The sequence below is a fragment of the Cyprinus carpio genome, chromosome A21 (assembly GCF_018340385.1).
Source record: "Cyprinus carpio isolate SPL01 chromosome A21, ASM1834038v1, whole genome shotgun sequence".
Lineage (NCBI taxonomy): Eukaryota > Metazoa > Chordata > Actinopteri > Cypriniformes > Cyprinidae > Cyprinus > Cyprinus carpio.
The window spans coordinates 2,795,986-2,819,901 of record NC_056592.1 but is presented as its reverse complement, the minus strand read 5'-3'; the positions used below and the strand labels follow the sequence as shown (position 1 = coordinate 2,819,901).

General features: G+C 40.0%; 1 protein-coding gene across 5 annotated transcripts in view; it reads right to left on the bottom strand.

Annotated features, from left to right (window-relative positions):
• The window catches only part of LOC109061094 (neuronal migration protein doublecortin-like), a 223,535-nt gene that overhangs the window by 23,225 nt on the left and 176,394 nt on the right, over nt 1-23,916 (bottom strand). For all 5 annotated transcript variants that reach the window (XM_042778558.1, XM_042778559.1, XM_042778557.1 and 2 more), the window contains one exon: nt 1,152-1,254. In XM_042778558.1, the coding sequence (XP_042634492.1) occupies nt 1,152-1,254 (103 nt within the window). The remainder of the gene's footprint in view (nt 1-1,151; nt 1,255-23,916) is intronic.

Genomic DNA, 23,916 nt, shown 5'->3' with positions numbered 1-23,916 from the left:
GGAACACGGTTCATCTGTTCATATTATATTGTTTCAATAAATAAACAAATATTTTCTTAAAAAATTGATTTGTTTTTCCTGTTGATGCATGATTTAAGGTATATTCTATTTAATGATATACAGCAGTGTACTAATATAAAGGTGAGGATACACTGGGTAACTTCCTGAGCAATGTTGCAGTCAATGGGCAACCAGGTGAGACACAGGGCCCACAACCGATCTAAAGTATCTATATAGAAATTTGTTACCCATTCTCAGTGGGAAATTGCCCAAGCAACATTGCTCAAAAATGTTGCCCAGGATCATCACCTTAAGTGTTGAGGCAATAAAAAATGTTTTGTATCCAAATTACAATGTGTGTTATGTCTTTAGCAAGCATTTAGCTGAACTTAACTAACCACCCTTTACACAAACATTGTTACAGCAGCTAAACGTCCAACACCCATTAAAATATTAGTAAACATTTTTAAACATTTACAGATGATGAATTGTTTCAATGATCGAGTAATGCAAAAACATGAATAAATAATTAATAAATTATTTGTATTGATGTGTAAGTACAGTGAATTTAGGTCATTTGGGACACTTTTTGCCATTGAGATGACTGCTCATAAATGTACTAATGATTAGCAAACATTTATAAGCATTTGCAAATAATGAATAGTTTCTACTTTAGATTGGGTACTGCAAAAACATGAACAAATGATTAATATGGATTTAAGATGTGTAAAGTGTAGAAGTCTACAAATTTTTAAAAAGTGCATAAGCATATCATTGAAAGTGTAATGTCATTAGCTAAAGATCCCGCATTATATAATATAAGTTTTAATAAAGCTTTTAATCATTGTAAACAATCTATGAAAAATAATTTGAAGATTTTCTAAAATTTGAAAGTTTAATGACATTTGTAAGCATTTCAATTTACATTAAATAACGATCTGTTAAACAAGTAATGTTTAATAAGTACATTAGTAAACATTTGTGAATTATCATATATTTCTAGATATGTATGAAATAACTAATGATCTTTTAAGCATTATATAATATCTGTTAATGATTAATTCATGAAAATTATTATAAAGTGTTACCTCAATATATTTTATAGTCAATATTTAAAAATCTTCATTTATTTATTAAAGGCTATGACCTACCATTTTCATCCAGGGAGAAGTCATCCTGTGCATAGCGAAATTTTTCTGGTCCACAGGCAATGAAAACGTCGTCATCACCAAAGAAATCTTGCAAACAAGTCACCTAAAATAAACAAACAAACAAAGATGAAAACCTGTAAAGTATAGACTCCTAATTATAGACTAGTCCTAATTATAGACTAGACCTAATTAATGACTTGCTTCTTGCATCAGACCAAGGCTGCATCTCATTGCTAGTTTTACTTGATCTTAGTGCTGCGTTTGACACCATAGATCACGACATACTCATAGATAGATTACAAAACTATACAGGTATCCAAGGGCAGGCTTTAAGATGGTTTAGATCCTACCTGTCCGATCGCTACCACTTTGTTTATCTAAATGGGGAGTCATCTCATTTATCACCAGTAAAATATGGAGTGCCACAAGGATCTGTCCTAGGTCCTCTGCTATTTTCAATATACATGTTGCCCCTTGGTAATATCATTAGAAAATACGGGATTAGTTTCCACTGTTATGCTGATGATACTCAACTATATATCTCAACAAGACCAGGTGAAACTTCTAAATTATCTAAGCTAACAGAGTGAGTTAAAAATGTAAAAGATTGGATGACCAATAATTTTCTCCTATTAAATTCAGATAAGACAGAGATATTACTTATTGGACCAGAAAACATTACACAGAATCTCGTAGATTACAATTTGCAACTAGACGGATGTACTGTTACTTCCTCTACTGTAAAAAATCTGGGTGTTATATTAGACAGTAACTTGTCTTTTGAAAATCATATTTCCCATGTTACAAAAACAGCATTCTTCCATCTTAGAAACATTGCCAAGCTACGAAACATGTTACCTGTGAAGTGATGCAGAAAAGCTAGTTCATGCATTCATGACCTCTAGACTGGACTATTGTAATGCACTGCTAGGTGGTTGTCCTGCATCCTCAATAAACAAGCTACAGGTAGTCCAAAATGCAGCGGCTAGAGTCCTTACCAGGTCAAGAAAAAATTATGATCATATTACCCCAATACTACAGTCTCTGCACTGGCTACCTATTAAGTTCCGTATCAGTTACAAAATATTATTACTTACTTATAAGGCCCTTAATGGCTTAGCTCCTGCATACCTAACTAGTCTTCTACCACGCTACAACCCATCACGCTCCCTAAGCTCACAAAACGCTGGACTTTTGATAGTACCTAGGATAGCAAAGTCCACTAAAGGAGGTAGAGCTTTTTCGCATTTGGCTCCCAAACTCTGGAATAGCCTTCCTGATAATGTTCAGGGCTCAGACACACTCTCTCTGTTTAAATCTAGATTAAAAACACACCTCTTTGGCCAAGCATTCAAATAATGCATCTCATAATTTTGGACTGCAGTTATATCTGATCAAATGTGCATTATTATTCTTTAGCTTGGGTGAAACAAATTAATTTTACTTGGCTGGAACAGCAGCTATGCTAATTATGTCTCTATTTGTTTCTCTGCTTTGCCACGAGATTTACATCCCGTGGTAACTAGGATTTCCACAAGCTCCAGTCTGGATCCAGAACACCTGAGAAGAGATGATGCCAGCCCCTCAGAGGACCTCAGATGATGCTAACCCAGAGACAACATACAGAACTACCACATTTTGCTATAAGTTTGATTGCATAATTGCTGTTAATAGTGTTAATCGTCTGTTTGTTTACGTCCTTTTATTGATTTTTCTGAACATTTCTGCTATATGCACATGAACTGACAGTCACCACTGATAAGCTACTACTAAATAATGTAGAAACTTAATTTTCTGTAAAGTTGCTTTGTAATGATTTGTATCGTAAAAAGCGCTATACAAATAAATTTGAATTGAATTGAATTGAATTGAATAGACTTATAACCGGAGTATAAAGGAATTTAACCCAGTGGTGCTGGTTTGGAATGCTTTCCAATTTCCAATGGTCATGAAAGAGAGCATGCACACCAGCCACTCTCTGAGTGGCGTTACCAAAGAACTTTGAGATTCTTCTCATCCAAGGGAGTGGGCTCACTCACAATTCTGCCCAAAAACACAGCCATGAATAAAGAATGGTACCAAAACACCCTCCAACAGCAACTTCTTCCAACAATCCAACAACAGTTTGGTGAAGAACAATGCATTTTCCAGCACGATGGAGCACCGTGCCATAAGGCAAAAGTGATAACTAAGTGGCTCGGGGACCAGAATGTTGAAATTTTGGGTCCATGGCGTGGAAACTCCCCAGATCTTAATCCCATTGAGAAATTGTGGTCAATCCTCAAGAGGCGGGTGGACAAACAAAAACCCACTAATTCTGACAAACTCCAAGAAGTTATTATGAAAGAATGGATTGCTATCAGTCAGGATTTGGCCCAGAAGTTGATTGAGAACATGCCCAGTCGAATTGCAGAGGTCCTGAAAAAGAAGGGCCAACACTGCAAATACTGACTCATTGCATAAATGTCATGTAATTGTCGATAAAAGCCTTTGAAACATATGAAGTGTTTGTAATTATATTTCAGTACATCACAGAAACAACTGAAACAAAGATCTAAAAGCAGTTTAGCAGCAAACTTTTTGAAAACTAATATTTATGTAATTCTCAAAACTTTTGGCCACGACTGTATAACTGTTGATTTGACATTTGTTTCTGCAATTGTTCTCACTCACATATAGGTGCATCTCAATAAATTAGAATGTTGTGGAAAAGTTTTTTTTTTTTATTTTATTTCAGTAATTTAACTCAAATTGTGAAACTCGTGTATTACATAGATTGAATGCACATAGACTGAAGTAGTTTAAGGGTTTGGTTCTGTTAATTGTGATGATTTTGGCTCACATTTAACAAAAAACCCACCAACAAATTAGAATATGGTGACATGCCAATCATCTAATTAACTCAAAACACCTGCAAAGGTTTCCTGAGCCTTCAAAATGGTCTCTCAGTTTGGTTCACTAGGCTACACAATCATGGGGAAGATTGCTGATCTGACAGTTGTCCAGAAGACAATCATTGACACCCTTCACAAGGAGGGTAAGCCACAAACATTCATTGACAAAGAAGCAGGCTGTTCACAGAGTGCTGTATCCAAGCATGTTAACAAAGTTGAGTGGAAGGAAAAAGTGTGGAAGAAAAAGATGCACAACCAACCGAGAGAACCGCAGCCTTATGAGGATTGTCAAGAAAAATCGATTCAAGAATTTGAGTGAACTTCACAAGGAATGGACTGAGGCTGGGGTCAAGGCATCAAGAGCCACCACACACAAGGAATTTGGCTACAGTTGTCGTATTCCTCTTGTTAATCCACTCATGAACCACAGACAACGTCAGAGGCGTATTACCTGGACTAAGGAGAAGAAGAACTGGACTGTTGCCCAGTGTTCCAAAGTTCTCTTTTCAGATGAGAGCAAGTTTTGTATTTAATTTGGAAACTAAGGTCCTAGAGTCTGTAGGAAGGGTGGATAAGCTCATAGCCCAAGTTGCTTGAAGTCCAGTGTTAAGTTTCTACAGTCTGTGATGATTTGGAGTGCAATGTCATCTGCTGGTGTTGGTCCATTGTGTTTTTTTGAAAACCAAACTGCACCCGTTTACCAAGAAATTTTGGAGCACTTCATGCATCCTTCTGCTGACCAGCTTTTTGAAGATGCTGATTTCATTTTCCAGCAGAATTTGGCACCTGCCCATACTCTGGTGATTTCAGCACCAGAGTCAGGTCCCAAGAGGGTATGGAGGGGGGCCAGGAAGGATTTAACCTCCTGGCCCCTCTAAGGAACCTGATGACGAGGTCATGCTTACCTAAAGACTTCCCATTCACGGGGTCATGGTACGCAGCAATAGCGGCAACCTGGACTTTGAGGGTGGAGGGAGACAGCCTTCGCTCCAGCCCTTGCTGCAGAAAGGAAAACACAACCACAATTGGGCATCTTTGGGGGTCTTCTTGGCGAGAAGAACACCACTCGACGAACAGGTTCCACTTCAAGGCGTAAGTGTGTCTCGTAGACGGTGCTCTTGCCGAAGTGATGGTGTTCACTACCTCCTGGGGCAGGTCACCTAGAACCTCCGCGTCCCGTCCAGGGACCAGACATGGAGTTTCCAAAGGTCTGGACGCGGGTGCCAAATGGTGCCCCGTCTCTGAGTCACTAGATCCTTCCTCAGAGGAATCGGCCAAGGAGGGGCTGTCGCGAGGAGCACTAGTTCGGGGAACCAGGTCCGCGTGGGACAATACGGCGCCACTAGCAAGACTTGCTCCTCGTCCTCCCGGACTTTGCACAGTGTCTGTGCAAGAAGGCTCACTGGGGGAAATGCATACTTGCGTAGGCCCCGCGGGCAGCTGTGTGCCAGTGCGTCCATGCCGAGAGTTCCCTCGGTCAGGGAGTAGAACAACTGCCAGTGAGCAGTCTCTGGAGAAGCAAACAGGTCTACCTGAGCGGCTCCGAACCGTCTCCAAATCAGCTGGACTGTCAGGGGATGGAGTCGCCATTCTCCCGGGAGCCTTGCTCGAGACAGCTCGTCGGCTGTACGGTTGAGCAGACCCGGAATGTGAACGGCACGAAGTGACCTCAGAACCTTCCAACTTCAAAAGAGGAGGTGGCGGGTGAGTTGCGACATGCAACGGGAGCATAGACCACCTTGTCGGTTGATGTACGCAACGGTCACAGTGTTGTCCGTTCGGACCAGCACATGCTTGCCTCGTAAGTGACCTTTAAGACGGTTCAAGGCAAGGTGCACTGCTAACAACTCTAGGCAATTGATGTGCCACTGCAGCTGCGGGCCTGTCCAAGCCCCTGAGACTGCATGCCCGTTGTACGTGGCCCCCCAGCCGGTGGTGGAGGTATCCGTGTAAACCACAGCATGCCTGGAGATCTGCTCTAGGGGCACCCCTGCCTGAAAGAACGCAAGATCTGACCACAGGGTGAAGGTTTGGCGACAGGCCGGTGTAACTTGGACCCGGTGAGTGCCGCGCTTCCACGCCCACCTCGGGACTCGGCCATAAAGCCAGTGCTGGAGCGGTCTCATATGTAACAGGCCGAGCGGTTTAAGTGCCGCTGCGGTCACCATATGCCCCAGGAGCCTCTGAAAAAGTTTCAGTGGGACCGCTGTCCTGCTCTTGAATGTATTCAAGCAGGCTACCACCGACTGCGCACGTTCCTCTGTGAGGCGTGCTGTCTGTTCGACTGAATCCAACTCCATACCAAGAAAAGAGATCCTCTGCGTTGGCAGAGTTGGCAAGCTCTTTTCCCAGTTGACCTGAAGGCCCAACAGGCTGAGGTGCCGGAGCACCAGATCCCTGTGCTCACACAACTGATCCCGAGATTGTGCTAGTATCAGCCAATTGTCTAGATAGTTGAGAATACGAACACCCTGCTCTCTGAGAGGAACAAGAGCAGCCTCCGAGAGTTTCGTGAAGACACAGGGAAACAGGGACAGCCCGAAGGGCAGGACCTTGTACTGATATGCCCGCCCTTCGAACGCAAACCGCAGAAAAGGTCTGTGGCGCGGAAGGATTGACACATGAAAGTACGTGTCCTTCAGGTCGATCGCTGCAAACCAATCTCGGGGACGGACGCACCCGAAGATGTGTTTCTGCATTAACATCTTGAATGGTAGCCGATGAAGGGCCCGGTTCAAAACTCGCAGATCCAAGATCGGTCGTAACCCAACGCCTTTCTTGGGTACAATGAAGTAGGGGCTGTAAAACCCCGTCCTCATATCGGCTGGAGGGACCGGCTCTATCGTGTCCTTCGCCAGTAGGACTGCGATCTCTTCCCGCAGAACAGGGGCATCGGACGCTTTCACTGTAGTGAAGTGGATACCACTGAACTTGGGGGGATGCCGGGCGAACTGAATCGCATAGCCGAGGCTGATGGTCTGCAGGAGCCAGCGAGACGGGCTGGGTAGCGCTGACCAGGCACTTAGAAACCGTACAAGCAGGACCAGCAGAACCACAGCCGTACCTGCAGTGGGGCAGCGAGGTGGAACACAGGGACCCATCTCGGGCGGCTTGTGAACAGGCCTGAGTGTGGTGCGAGTGTGGGGTGCAGGGCTCACCTGGTTCCACGGGTTGGCAGAGGGTGCGTGAGTAGGGCCTTTGTTGACGCTCTCGAACCGCCCGCTGCTGCCATCTGGCGAAGGAGGAGGATGAGTGAGGTCCGGTGTTTGGCCGTCCGCAACTCTCCGTGCCCTCCTGGGACCCAGAGATAAGGGAAATTGCTCTTTTGTCGAGAGTTTGGGTACCGTCGGCCGTGAGGCCAAAGGCGGGAAAAAACGAAACAAAAGATTCTCCACCCGGCCCTCCTCCGGGGGAGGGAGTGGTGCGTTCAACATCTCCCGAAGAGCAGATCCCTCCATCTCTGGGTCGCCTGTCTCAGGGCCGCTTGCTCTTGCGTTTACCACCAGGTTTGGCGGGGGCCTGGACAGGCGGGGCGGCTCTCCCACGCCCGGCTCCAAGACGCTGCTTTGCTGGAGGTGGCTGCGGCGCGGGGGCGGACGTGGGGGCCCACCCTCGGCGACGAGCAGGCTGGGGCGCTGCGGCCGGCGGACGGGTGGAGGCAGCAGCTGCCCGCCGGGGCAGGATGTGTCGGATCGCCTCAGTCTGCTTCTGGGAGGGCCGAGAACTGCTGGGCAAAGCTCTCAACCGCGTCGCCGAAGAGGCCGGTCTGGGACACAGGGGCATTGAGGAACTGGACCTTGTCGGTGTCCCTCATGTCTGCCAGACACAGCCAGAGATTGAATCGAAATCGAATCGAAAATACATTTTGGTCCAAAAATAAAAAAAAATACGACTTTATTCAGCATTTCCTTCTCTTCCGGGTCTGTTGTGAGTGCGTTCACGCCGCTGCTGACATGTTTTCTGGTGCGCCCAATAACAAAGATAACACGACAGCAGCGTCGTACGTCAGCAGCAACACTGCACGCTCACAACAGACCTGGAAGAGAAGACAATGCTGAAAAAAGTCATAATTTTTGTTATTTTTGGACCAAAATGTATTTTCGATGCTTCAACAAATTCTAACTGACCCTTTGATGTCACATGGACTACTTTGATTATGTTTTTATTACCTTTCTGGACATGGACAGTATACCGTACATACATTTTCAGTGGAGGGACAGAAAGCTCTCGGATTAAATCTAAAATATCTTAAACTGTGTTCCGAAGATGAACGAAGGTCTTACGGGATGGAACAACATGAGGGTGAGTCATTAATGACATAAATTCAGATGGGTAGAGGGAAATGAGTTAAATAACTCAGTGATAATATCTGATAGTTATTCAGCTTTAGAAAGCATGAAATCTGGGAAATCTCTAAGAAATTATATAATTCATAAAATTTGTATGGTTTTGCATAAGTTAAATGCAAAGGATTTAAAAATCAGTTTCTTTGGGTACCTGCACATGTTGGAATGAAAGGGAATGAGGAGGTTGATAAACTTGCAAAACAAACACTGAAACACAATAGAATATTACAAGTTCCATATAGCAAATCTGAAGCTAAAATGTTCATTAAAGCATATGCAAGATCAAAATGGCAGGAGTATTGGGCGGATCAAGATAAAAGGAGGCATTTATATAATATACAACCAGAAGTGGATATAGGAAGGACAAAGTGTAAGATCGTATGCTTCCCCCTTTACAATCACACATTTGCTTTAAAGGGGGGCTTACAATGGTGTTTCATGGATTCAGAGTCATTCACAGTGTTAAAGAGATGGATTTTTGTGCTAAACATGGCCAAAGTAAAAAAAAAAAAGAATAATAATAATAATAATTTGGATGAATGGAGAATTTCTGTGCTGAAAATCTTACTTCCGGGTGGTACAAGTTTCGGGAGGTTTTTTTTTGATCATGGATCTAATGACGTAGACGATGGTGGAACTCCTCATGAGCATTTCTCTCGGGAAAGCACGTCCGCACACACGTTGAGCAGAGGATTGTGAGACCTCACCCATAAACATGCTTCATCGGGAAATCGTTGGCAGTGCTGCATAGGATTTGTTCGAGAATGTCTCCAAATAAGTGTGTTTTGGATGTGAGGGAAAGTTTACTGTGTTCAGCTTCTCAAAGAACCCAGTGTTACACGAACAGTGCATGCAGTTTGTTTTTCCGGGGCAGCAACGGAGTGTAGCAAGTGCATTTGTGTGTTCTCGTCATTTCAATGGTGAATGTTTTAAACAAGGCCAGGTTGACACTGGATTTTCACATCGTTTGCTATTAAAACATGGTAAAAGACCCCATTCATGTAAGTACAACTGCATCAGATTTCTGTCTTTTGTTGGAAATCAACACATAAGTGAATATATGGTAATGTAAACAACATGAAACATCAGTATTATAGCTCCGCCCAAAGCACGCCTCCAGGAGCTCGACTTTTTCCGGAGAGAATCGGAAGCTGTATTTTTCTTTTACAAATATGACAAAACTAAAGACTTTTGGAGATAAGGATGCAGTACTACTCTATAGTTTATCAAAATAAACCCTCTGGAGTCGATTAACGCGTATACGCGTTTTGGGGTATTTTCTCCTGATAACCCCGAAAAGAACTTAAATTACACTTTCAGTTTTTGATCGTACAGAGAAGAGCAATACATCAATCGAATCTGTAAAGGGTCTACTTTTTTTTGTATACAGACATAATAACAACAAAACTTTGTGCACTTATAAAATAAAGATAACAAACAAGGAGTGCTGTCTGCAGCCTTTGTCTGCGCTGATCTTCAGATACAAATGCGTCATTAAAATGAACTGTAACTCAGTGAATACTCAACGAAGAGACATGAGAGAGATATCTATAGAAAGCCTGACATGTCTACTTTTAAACTAAACGAGTGCTGCTGAAAACAAATATTCTGTGATAAAGTAATCCATATGAAAACAACCCGATGTCCGTTTTTTGCACGTCTTCCTTCATTATCTTCTAATGCGACCACGCCCCCGCGCCGAGCGCGCTTTTGAGATTCAAATGTTTCACTGAAGCGCGCGGCTTTTGAATACGCCCACACAACAGAAGACAACGCAGCGAGATTGTTCTTCAAGTTTTTTTTTTTTACTGTTTGCTTCGCGATGACAGGAATAAGACATAATTCACCCCAAAAAGATGTGATGTGGTTGAGGATTTGAGATTTGGATTTCCTCAGAAAAAGAATGAAGCACTTTATTCAGCAGAGATCATAAAAACATGAGTAAGTCTCTTTTTATTTATTTATATACTTGTACTAGTTTTCACATAACGTGTAAACATTTTACTAGTTAGACTTTTTCCAAAGACTTTTTCCAAACTATAATTCCTGACTAAATGTATATCAAGTGAAATATATGAAGTTTCAATAACAATATACACTACTATACCATTCAAAAGCTTGATGTACATAATATAAATGTAACAATAAATGTAACTGTAACAAATGTAACAATCATTGCTGTTCTTTCAATTTATCCCCCCTAAAAAACCTAAAAAAAATATTCTCAGCTCTTTTTCAACATTAATAATAATAATAATAATAATAATAATAATAATAATGATAATAACAATAAATGTTTTTTTAGTAGAAAATAAGATTGTTAAAAGGATTTCTGAAGGATTGTGTGACTGGAGTAATGATGCAAAAAATTCAGTTTGAAAGTCAGCTTTGATTGTTCCTAATAAACTGTTTAACTGCACTCACAAGTGAATATTAAATTATGTTGTGGGATAATTAAATATATTCTAAATAAACTACAAACATAAAATTATATACATTTATTTTGTCCTCACATTCTTTCTTGTAACTCATCTCTCTCAGGTACACAGCTGACTGAATGGCTCATTATGCAGCTCATTATGCAGGCCTTTGTCTTCTCAGGTGTGAATTCATGATAGTTGACGCCTACTCGCATATGACCTTTTACCAACAAAAAGTGTCTTAGAAAATTTAAATCAATATATTGTTTTCTGTAAGTGAGTAAACAAGATGATTTTCACATCAATTAGAAAGAAAAATTCTAGGCTACAAGCTCCAGTTCTCCAAATTCCTGGGAACCAATTTTCTATATGTGTTTTATTGCCTTATTCAAGTGATTTAACATTTTTAGTTTTTCACTAACCACGCATAACATTTTTTTTTTCTCAAAAACACAATCATGTACATACATGCTGCTCACATATTATTATACCCCAGTGTCTGCTGATTACAGTGAGATTAGACTTTAGCCATTTAGATATTTATAAGAAACTGAAAAAAGCACAAATGTCGGGGCATGACAAAACTTCTCCAGCCCCCAAAAAATACCCTTAGACTCCAGAGGGTTAACATGAGATTAGGTGAAACTGTGTATGTTATGTACCCTTTTTAAGCATTTTAAGAAACATGCTTGTTGCACATCCTCGATTGCTTAACTTGGGGTGACGCATCCCCCTTAATGTGATTTTTTTTTTTTTTTTTTTACAGCATGTTAGACACTTAAAATTGGATAATATACAAACTGCCATCGTATTAGACTGCTGCTGCTGCTAGGGGTGTATGCTTCCTCCTTTACAATCACACAGTTGCTTTAAGCATTTTAAGAACATGCTTGTAGCACATCCTAGATTGCTTAACTTGGGGTGACGCTTCCCCCTTAATGTGATTTTTACAGCATGTTAGACACTTAAAATTGGATGACATACAAACTGCCGTCGTATTAGACCGCTGCTGCTATGGGGTGTATGCATCCCCCTTTACAATCACACAGTTGCTTTAAAAAATTGAGAACGTGCTTGTTGCACATCCTCGATTGCTTAACTTGGGGTGACGCTTCCCCCTTAATGTGATTTTACAGCATGTTAGACTCTTAAATTGAATGATATACAACTGCTGTCGTATTAGACTGCTGCTGCTAGGGGTGTATGCTTCCCCCGTACATTCAAATATTTTGCATAAGCAGCTTAAGCAACATGCTTGTTGTATGCTTCCTTTCGGAGTTGGGGTGATGCTTCCCCCATAAATATAGTATCAAGCAATATTTCTTATTGCTGGCCATTCAAATTGCATCAGTTGTGTTGGGGAGTTTTGGCATATGGTTGTTTTGGGCGTTTATCTTGCTGCTCTCCCCGTTCTGTCCAAGCATGGCTGCAAGGACAGGCATGTGGAGTGTTGCCCAGAACATAACCATACCGTCAATACTAACTGTATGCAATATAACTGTCATAAATATACTTGATGGAAGTGGTCCTGATTGAACTAACCCTAAATCTGACAAAATCTTAATTTAAGGATAGTTGTTTAAAGGCCCATTCAATTCTAGTAACTCAATATGGCTGATTTTAGCAACTCATTGTTTAAAAGCTTATATTATCTTGACAGTACGAGTGAACGCTGGCATGGTTGTCTGCCGCTGCTCTCCAGTGCTCCCTGTTTTATCTTTTGTTTTAGCTCGTTTTACTGCCCTGGATTTTACCCTTGACTTTGGGAATATTTGCACCCTTCATCTTGTGTATTACTTGTGTATTTTTGCATCTGTGATTGGACTTTCAGCCTACCCACTATTTTCTTTTTTGATCATCACCGACCGTTCGCAAGCCTCGATCCCTCAATTACCCCCAGGTTTGCAGTATTTTGACCCGTGGTTCTCCACTTTCTTGCTGGTCTGTTACCTGCTTTTATCGCTCAGGTTTAAAGGTCTGGGGCATTTATTTACAGTTTGCTCCTTTCCTACCCAATAAGTTTCTGGGTGGTTGTGTGGTGCTCAGGCTAACGTGTTTTTAACATGGTCGTGTGGGAGACGAGGCAGAAGGAATAATGTGCTGTTTTGGGCTGAATGTTTTTTCCCTGTTGGTCGGATTTTTACAGCTTTTTTATAGTGCACGGCATGTCAGTCTTGTACTCTTTTCCATCATTATACGCTTTCTACAATGACTTTGTTCTACTTATCTGAGGAACTTCATCTTTTGAACCTGCCATCACCTTTACAAGCTGGAATTTACAAAACTTGTGTTGTGTTGGGGATTGCTTGTCGTCCACACTATATTCATCGAAGCTCACGTCGAACTATCGATTTCTCTCATACCTCTGCTGACAACTTCATACCCTCTTTTTGGTCTTCCTCTCGTGTCTCTTGCGCTAGTTCTAGAGCTTGAACATCTAATTTATGTAACCTAAAACCTTCTATTGACATGTCAGAATCGGCTCGACTGCCCGATCAAATGTGCATTTATAAATGCTAGATCTCTAACAAATCTTTTATTTTTAATGACTTTTTAACTTCACATGGATTTGATTTTTTATTTGTAACAGAGACCTGGCTCAGCCCTGGTGATTATTCTGTTCTTAAAGAACTTTCTCCTCCAGACTGCCTATTTTTTAATTCTCCAAGAACCGTTGGTCGTGGAGGTGGATTAGCAACAATTTTCAAGAACTCCATTAAGTGCATTCTTCTACCTAATGAAAACTTTCAAAAAAAAAACAAAAACAAACAAAAAAAAAAATTCAAAAAAACTCCCCTAGATTAGCATGACTTTAACAACTATAGACCCATCTCTCAACTGTCTTTCATTTTCAAAGTGCTTGAAAAAGTGTTTTACCATCAAATATCTTCATACCTGAGTGCTTTTAGTATTTTTGACAAATTTCAGTCTGGTTTCAGGGAGCTACATAGTACTGAATCAGCATTGTTGACGGTTTTAAATGACATCTTACTCACTCTGGATGCAGGTTCTGGCTGTATTTTAGTTTTGCTTTATTTAAGTGCAGCATTTGACACTGCAGATCACTATTTTCTTTTACACAGACTAGAACATGTAGCTGGGCTTCAAGGTTCTGTGCTGGAGTGGTTTGCCTCTCATCTCAAAGGGAGAACGTTTTCTGTCAAAGTAGGGAATTGTTTTTCTTCCCATGCCCCAATACATCACGGTGTACCCCAGGGCCCTCTTTTGTTTGCATTTTATATGCTTCCACTTGGTCATATTATACAGAGACACAATTTATCATACCACTTTTATGCCAATGACACTCAGCTCTACTTTCTTATCAAAAATAATAATGGTTTTGTCTAGCTTGTTTAACTGCCTGTGTGACATAAAATGTTGTATGGACATGAACTTTCTACAGTTAAACAATGACAAAACTGAAATTGTTATCTTCACCTCACCAGATGGGACATTTGACATAATTATTATTATTATTTTTTTTTAACTTCAAATGTTCATGACTGTGTCAAAAACCTTGGTGTCATTTTTATTCTAATTTGAGTTTCAATAAGCAGATTAGTGCTATTGTTAAAAGTAGTTTCTTTCAGCTAAAATCTATTGCCAAAATCAAGAAAGATCTTGAAACTGTTATTAATGCTTTTATTACCTCAAACTTGAATTATTATTGCAAATCTTTATACCTGGGTTTGCTAAATTCTACTGTAAATCATCTGCAGATGGTTCAAAACGCAGCAGCCAGGCTTCTGACTGGCACTAAAAAGTGTCAGCACATTACTTGTGTGTTTGCCTCTCTCCACTGGTTACCGGTTAGGTCCTGGATTGACTTTGTTTTTTGTTTATAAAGCTTTACATGGTCTTGCCCCTCAGTATATCAGTGATCGTCTTGTCTTATACAATGATTTAAGATCCTTACGTTCTTCCAATCAACTATTTCTCTCTTTTCCTCGTTCGCATTACAAAACTAAAGGGGGCCGGGCCTTCTCATTTGCAGCACTTTACTGAAATAAAGCAAGGTCAACAACAGGCAATGGTCAATCAACAGTGGCAGGAATGTCAGAGGCAAGACGGAGGCAGAAACTATACAGGACAGGAGTCAAGGCAATCAGCAAACAATCAGAGTTCCAGAAGGCAAGATCACAAGGGTAGGCAGCAGAAAATTAGAGAAGTCAAACTGTCCAGGGTCATACATGGAATAAACTCAGAATGGCAGGGAAACTGCTCAGAAATGTCAGCTGGGACAGGACAAGACTTTGCAGTGAGTGTTCTTCTTCTTCTTCAATGAATTTTATTGGCAGCAATCTTTGTGCAAATCTACTGGATTGAGGTGTGATCACATTGGGAAGTCATAAATAAATGTATATACTGTATAATAAAAAAAATAAAAAAAAAACAGGGTTCCCACGCTTCTTGAAAGTACTTGAAAGTACTTGAATTTCAGACATATGGATTCAAGGCCTGGGAAGTACTTGAAAACTAACATAGGTCCTTGAAAGTGCTTAAATTAAATTTGAAATCAGTTTTGTTTATGCTGATATTTTTAAAATTGTCCGATATGTGCTTCTGTCAAAAACAGAACAAAACACGGTGGGGGTGGTTAGGGGGGGTTATCTGTTTGATATCTGACACGATCGCGAGCAGCAGCGCAGAGTTGATTCTGTGCTTGCTTGATCTAATATATATATATATATATATATATATATATATATATTTATATATATTTATATATATATATATATATATATATTTTTTTTTTTTTTAAATGTTGTTGATTTAAGTAGCAAATGAGAATAGCTAAAATCAATGCATATATTTTGAGACAAAGGTCTTCTTTATGATTTTTGATTATGATAATTAAAGCAACGCTTTTTAAATGAAAGAATATGTAAATGTATGGTATCTGGGGTAAAAAGCGCCCCCGCTGTAGCGTGATTAACATGATAATTAATAGACTGCTGACTTTTCCATTTGTTGACATGATATGGTTAGATTCAGATGCTAAATACCATATTATGTTGGGTGTCCTTTTTGGAGATAATCACCATGTTTAGAATGAAACCATCATATTTAAAAACATGATATTAATAATGTTTAAGCGCCGCGCGCTTCACATGGATGTTTATATATCTAAATCACCAATAATCAAAAAAAAAAAAATAAATAAATACTTTCAAACATACTGATAAACTAACGTTAAATATAAAAATACTGTATTTAAAACGGCTAGTTCATATGTAGTCGGACGCAACTGTCATATCGCGCGTCCTGTGACAAATTTGCCGCATCTGCGCACGGAAGTTATCAGTCTAAATGTTCTGCAAAGTCAGTCAACGGTGAAAATCAATAGTAAATTTCATTTGAAGACCAACAGTTTAACACTAATATTGGACATAAAGAAACACGTTAAATATAAAGTAGGCTATTCAAAACAGGTAAGTTCATATATTTGAAGGTAGTGTTGAATTGAACTGATGCATCAGTCATACAACGCTCCGGACCGCGCGCCTCATGACGAGCTCGACGCACCGCCACAGAAACAAGAATGAGATGCATTCTAACATAACTGTGGCATTAAACTGAGTTAGTGAGGGCTCGTTTAAAATATTACACATAAAGGCCGTTCAGATTACTTGTTAAAGTGCAATAAAAAACCTTATATCTGCAGACGATGTACGACGTCTGTTTGTGGATAGAGACTTCACCGGCTACATGCACGAATCCGTGCGTGCGTGCGTGCGTGTGTGTGTGTGTGTGTGTGAGAAATGCGGTGCTGAAGTGAAATAGCTGGGCAGTTTGATAGCTGAATCATAATAGGCTGCCTCATAACCTGCGGGTCGGGTTGGGGCTTTAGGAAATTTTACTTTATTTGCGGGGATGGGTTAATTGGGGCGGGCCAAATAATTTCATAAAAGCGGGACCCGCGGGTTGGAAAAAACCCCGACCCGCGAATCAGTATTGGGCGTGGTCGCACAGAGTTAGTGAAGGGAGACGTAAAAGACAGGACATCGCGTTGGTTTCATATGGATTACTTTATTACTTAATATTTGTTGTCGATAAGACTTGCTTAGTTTAAAAGTAGACATGTCAAGATTTCTATAGAAATATCTCTCATATCTCTTTGTAGAGTATTTGTTAAGTTTCAGTTCATTTTAATAACGTATTTTTAAATGAAGATCACGCAGACAAAGGCTGCAGACAGCGCAATCTGTTTGTTTTCTTTATTTTATAAATGCCCAAAGTTTTCTTATTATGTGTGTATACAAATAAAAGCAGACCCTTTACAGATTCTATTGATGTATTGCTCTTACCTGTACGATCAAAACTGAAAGTGTAGTTTAAGTTATTTTCGGCGATATGCCACAAAACGCCTATATGCATAGACTGAACAAAAAATAATTTATATTTTTCAAAATGTGCAGAAAATAGTACAAACTCTGCTAAAGTGAATGTTTTGAACAAGTATTAACTTAAACATTATCAAAAAAAAAAAACATTATTTTAGCTTAAGGTATTGTATCTATGGTCCTCTGTGGGCCTTTTACCCCGTGCTGGGGCGCCTCTTCCCCCGTGTTCGGTAAAAGGCCCCTCTTGCCACCTCATACATTTATAGGTTTTTTCAACAAAACAAATAACTTGAATTGTTTATTTTTACACAAAATCAGTTGCTCCGTTAATAGTCAATACAAACATATTTTTGTATGTATTATTTTGAAATATAACATATTTCTATCAATATGCGGGGTATTTAAATAGGCAAATCTCGCGGTAGCGGGGGTTTTACCCTAACCGGAGATTTGTGTCCCGCGGGAACCCAATCCCAAAGTCTAGCGCATTAACCTATGGAGAAGCAGTGCTAATTACTCTATCAGTCTCAATGCCGGGAAAGTGCAAATTCAATGGGATTTACAATAAAAAGAGATTTACAAAATAATTTTAATAAATGTTATCACAACATTTAGCAGCTTTTTATTAATTAAAAAATTGAGACATTCTTAATTTAAAAACTCTTAAATTTTGTACAAGAACTACAGCAAAAACCAGTGTAATGCATTTTTTATCAATATTTCAGAAACTGCATTTGAACAGGGCCGGCGCTAGCCATTTGGGTGCCCTAAGCACAAATGCTTGGCGGTTGCCCCCCCCCCATATATAATAACAGTATAAGTGTATGAATTTTATGAAGTATGAATTTTAAAGTGCACATTTTAAACTGCAAATACCATGCAATTATACACAGTACACACACATATATCATGTAACACAAACTTTTATTTTGGATTTAATCAAGATTAATCTTTTCCCATCCCTAATAATTTGACAACTCTGTGAATATGAAAATATACAAACACTGAGATTGTTTTTTTTTTTTTCTAATTGCAGTTTCACCAACAGATGTCGCCCTTGGCCGAACCTCTTGAAAATGACCGCATGCCATAGTACAACAACGAAAAATCTAAGCGGTCTAATTTGGCAAAATCACATCACGTGAGGCATAATCGAACAGACCACTGGGAGGTGGGGAAGGGGGGGCACCAGAGGGAGACTGGCACAGAGATTCACCTTTTTCTCGACTAATTTGGTCTAGGCCTAAATTACTTTTCTATTGCTTTTGTATATTAACATGCTTTTAGAAATATTTTATTTGTTATTTATACTAGTAGCATTGTGATGATTTTTTTCACGACCCAGATTTTTTGGTGCCCCCCCAAGCACTTGGTGCCCTATGCACAGTGCGTGATGTGCGTGTGCGGAGCGCCGGCCCTGCATTTGAATATTAGCAGTATTGAATTTAATGGATTTCAAGTCCTTTAAACACGACTGTCTAAAAAGGTTTAAATTTATAAAACCTACACATTCAAAACATCATTATTACTCTGACATTTCTTTATGTAAATATTAAGTGTAAGTGAAATGGTAAGTACAGTAAGGACTTTCATGATGTTATGTGCTGGGGGTGTGAATTTCAAAGGTGCTTGATTTAATAAAATGGTACTTTAAAAAGTCCTTGAAAGTCCTTGAATCTGGTGTTCATGAAAGAGTGGGAACCCTGAAAAAAAAAAGGAGATCAGAGCCCAAGCTTCAGCTAGCGCTGCGTGTTCAGCTCCTCCAGCTCCAACCTCAGCTCAACCTCCAGGAAAAAAATAAAATAATACAATTTATTAAATTGGGCTAAAGACTTCTTGCTAGTTGTGTTTCTTTTAGAAACTCTATCACTGCTTTGGTTGTAGACTGTGTTCAGGGTAGACTCAACAGGTTGCTCAAAGTAACAGAGTTCTTTGTTACCCTCTTAAATTTTTCTCTCTCTTCAGAGTACTGCCTACATGTCAGAAGTACATGCTTCTGTTTTTGTACAATATGGGCACATTCCTGTCTCATGTTTCCCTATTGTGTGTAAGCCGCTGTTCAGTCCTGTATGTCCTAACCTTAACCTGGTGAACCAGGTTTCCTCCTGTCGTGAAAATGAGCTGATCATTTTAACTGTTACATTCTGTTGAATACTATATAAATGCCTACCTTTTTCCCCCTTATCCCATTTATCTTGCCAGAGTTTATGAATACCATCTTTAATTATTGTTTTCAATTCTGATTTGCTGAGTGGAACCTGTACTTCTACTTGTTCTGCTTTAAATGCTTCTTTTGCCAACTCGTCTGCCCTCTCATTGCCCTCAATACCTGTGTCGCTGGAACCCAAGTGAACTGTAATATTAGCTTCTGTTGAGTTATCCTGAAAATCATCTGATGAACTTCATCTAAAAGATCCTGTCTGCATGCAGATTTCTCAGTCTGGATGCTAGTTAGGGAAGACATAGAGTCCGAACAAATAACAGATTTATATGGTTTCACTTCTTCTACCCACTGTAGTGCCATTATGATGGCTATCATCTCTGCAGAGAAGATTGATAGGTGGTTTGAGGTTCTCTTTTGTAATATAACATTATATTTAGGAATGTATACAGCCACCTCCATTTTACCTGCTGGTTCTTTGGATGCATCTGTAAAAATCTGTACTGTGTCATTATACATTATTTCTAGATACTGCTGTACACTTTGATACAATCCTGTCTTGATTATATTATTAGCTTCCAGATTAACTACAGGATAGCAGAAAAACCAAGGTGGAATTGTGCTCAAGTTAACATTTTTGCTGCAAGCTATAGTACTGATTCCCATGTCATCTGCCTTTTTATTGCTGTTCCATCCAAAACTGCTGTTCACAGTGCGACCATATTCCCAGCATTCTTCTAACACCAGTTTTGAAGGATGTGTAGTTTCATGCCCTTGTAAGTTTACCTAATATGCTAGAGAAAGTTTTAACCTCCTAAGATTTAAAGGCAGCTCCCCTACTTCTACTTGCATTGCTGGGATAGGTGATGTTCGTAAGGCTCCACTACACAGCCGGAGAGCTTTGGCCTGCACCTAGTCCAGCTCAGCTAATGTAGTTTTTGCTGCTGTTTTGTATACTGTACATCCATAGTCAAACACTGATCGGATTATTGCAATATAAATTCATTTCAAAGAAGAGCCTGACGCCCTCCAGCTGTACCCTGAAAGACACTTCAAAAAATTGATTGCTTTCTTACATTTGTCTACCATTTTCTGAACATGATTTTTAAAAGTAAGTTTACTATCAAACCACACACCAAGATATCCTAAGTCATTAACCTGTTTGAGAGATGGTCCATTTATCTTAAGATCTATTGTGGGTTTTACCCTTTTCTTAGAAAAACAGATGAACTGCGTTTTTTCCACTGAAAGGTGGAACCCCCAGTCAAATGACCATTTTCCAACCTGACTAATAGCTGTTTGCATCCTTTGCTGTATATTGTCAATATTACGGCCCCTTACCCACAACGCTCCATCATCTGCATATAATGCCCTGTTTATCCTTTGGTTCACTCCATCAAACACATCATTAATCATTATATTAAACAGAATTGGACTGCATACACTACCTTGGGGGATGCCATTTTCTATTGTGTATGTGCTTGATGACTCGGACCCTATCCTGACCTCTATGGTTCTACCCTTTGGCTCTAAACTCAGGGCTGCAGAGAGGAAATGGCATAAATCAAGAAACTCTACCGACCTCAGTGTGTATCAGTCTCTCCTCTCTTCCTTCTCTGCAAACGTCTTCACTGCTAAAACATCATACTACCACAACAAAATTAGCAACTGTTGTGATGCTCGGACACTCTTCAAAACCTTCTCTTCTCTTCTTAATCCGCCTCCACCTCCTCCTCCATCGACTCTTACAGCTGACAACTTTGCAGTTTTCTTCACAAATAAGACAAGAACAATCAGTGACCAATTCTCCACACCGCAGACTGAGGATAACTTCACAACGACTAATGCACACTCTCTCTCCTCCTTCTTCATCTCTAAATCCAGCACTTCTTGAAAACTACAGACCGGTATCCCTTCTTCCATTCATTGCAAAGACACTTGAACGAGCTGTGTTCAACCAGCTCTCTATGTTTCTTGGACAGAACAACCTCCTGGACAGCAACCAATCTGGCTTCAAAACCGGCCACTCAACTGAGACTGCCCTGCTCTCGGTTACTGAAGCCCTGTGACTGGCAAGAGCAGCTTCAAAATCCTCAGTTCTCATCTTGCTGGACCTGTCTGCTGCTTTTGACACCGTTAATCACCAGATTCTCCTGTCCACCCTCAGAAAGATGGGCATCTCTGGAACCGCACTCCAGTGGCTTAACTCCTACCTTTCTGTCTTGGAGGGGTGAAGTTTCTGAGTCACAACAACTTGCTACTGGGGTTCCTCAAGGCTCAGTACTTGGACCGCTTCTCTTCTCCATCTACATGACGTCATTAGGATCTGTCAGTTCAGAAGCATGGCTTTTCCTATCACTGCTACGCTGATGACACTCAACTCTACTTCTTATTCCAACCAGATGACCCGACGGTAGTTGTGCGCATTTCAGCCTGTCTGAGTGACATTTCTAGCTGGATGAATGACCATCACCTTCAGCTCAACCTTACTAAGACTGAACTGCTGGTGGTTCCAGCTAACCCATCGTTTCATCACAACTTCTCTATACAGCTGGGTTCGTCAACCATAACTCCTTCCAGGACAGCCAGAAACCTAGGAGTTGTGATGGATCATCAGTTAAGCTTTACAGACCATATTGCTACAATGACCCGGTCCTGCAGATTTGCCTTATAAAACATTAGGAAGATTAGACCCTTCCTGTCAGAGCAAGCCACCCAACTTCTTGTCCAAGCTTGTCCAGAAGTTTGCGCTCTGCAAGTGAACGACGCCTTGTGGTTGCCATCCCAAAGAGGTTCAAAATCACTCTCACTGACTTTTTCCTGGACTGCGCCCAGCTGGTGGAATGACCTCCCGATCTCAATTCGAACAGCTGAGTCTTTACTCATTTTCAAAAAACATCTAAAGACTCATCTTTTTCGCCTGCACTTAACCAACTAATACTAGTACTTACATTTTCTTTTCTTGTCTATCATATTCTTAAAAAAAAAAAAAAAAAAAAACTGGCTATGTGTTCTGCACTAGACTAACTGAGACTTGTCATAGCACTTGTATACCATTGTTGTTCTCTTGTTAATCTGATTGCTTCTATTGTTCTCATTTGTAAGTCGCTTTGGATAAAAGCGTCTGCTAAATGATTAAATGTAAATGTAAATGTAAAATCTTGTTGAACATTTTACCTCCTATTTCCATTTTATTCAACTTAAAAGTCCTTCTTTCCACAGCATGTCATAAGCCTTCTCTATATCAAAAAAGGTTGCCAAAACAGATTCTTTGTTAACTTGTGCTTTACGTATCTCATTCTCCAGGCAGACTATAGGATCCATAGTTGTTCTTCCATTACGGAATCCACTCTGATATAGTGTGATCAGCCCTTTTTTTTCTAATTTGTACACTAACCTTTTAGTAATCATCCTCTCCATGAGTTTACATAGGTTAGACGTTAATGCTATTGGTTTGTAGCTTTTGACATTCATTTTATCCTTTCCTGGTTTCCCTATAGGGAATATTACTGCGTGTTTCCACCCAGTAGGCAGTTTTCCTCGCTCCCAAATTTTGTTATATAAAACCAGTATAACATTTTTTTGCCACATCAGATATTTCTTCAATTATTTTATAGCATATTCCATCTCTCCCTGGTGAGGTATTTTTAACACCTATAAATGCTCTTTTTAGTTCAAACAGTGTGAAATCTGCATCTAGTGAGCTCTCCCCCACCACTTTTATCCCCAGCATATTTTTATTTTCTTCAATGATCCTCATTCTTATAGCTAGCTCTTCACTGGAGAGGTTCTGTGAGCTATGTACCCTTACAAAGGATTTTGCAAGCATCTCAGCTTTTTCTGTACTGGTTACTGCCTCAGTGCCATTATCTCTTAATACTGGTAGTGAAAAGTCCCTTCTTATGCCACCCATCTTTCTGACCATTCCCCATATGTCATTAATTTTTATTCCTGTCCTAATATTACTACATAAATCTCTCCAATATTTCCTTTTAGCTTCTCTTATAATTATTTTGGCTTTAGCCTGTGCTCTTTTATACTCCAATAAATTATAAAATGAATGATTAGATTTAACAATTTTAAAGGCTTTATTCCGTTTTTTTAACAGCCTCTCTACACTCATCAGACCACCATGGTACCATTTTCTTCTTCTTTGCTCCAGATGTTTTACCTATTGTTTCCTCTGTTGACTCATATATTATTTTAACAATCATATCATTCAACTCCTCAATGTCATCACTCAAATTTGGCATGACTTCAATTAATTTGCTGCTTGTTTTTAAATTATACAGCCCCCCAATTGGCCCTTTCATTCTCCATCTTGAAATCCAATTTTCTTCAAAACTAATATTTTGACTCCTTATTTTAACCCAGATAAGATAATGGTCACTACCCACTGCATTGTCACTGCTCACATCCCATGTACAAGTACCTGCTAGTTGTTGCGACACAAAAGTAAGATCAATTGCAGGTTCTACACTATGAGCTACGTCATACCTAGTACCTCTTCCATCATTTAGACACGCTAACTGATTATCATCCATAAACTCCTCAATGATATACCCATCTCTGTCTGTTCTAGTACATCCCCACAGGGTAT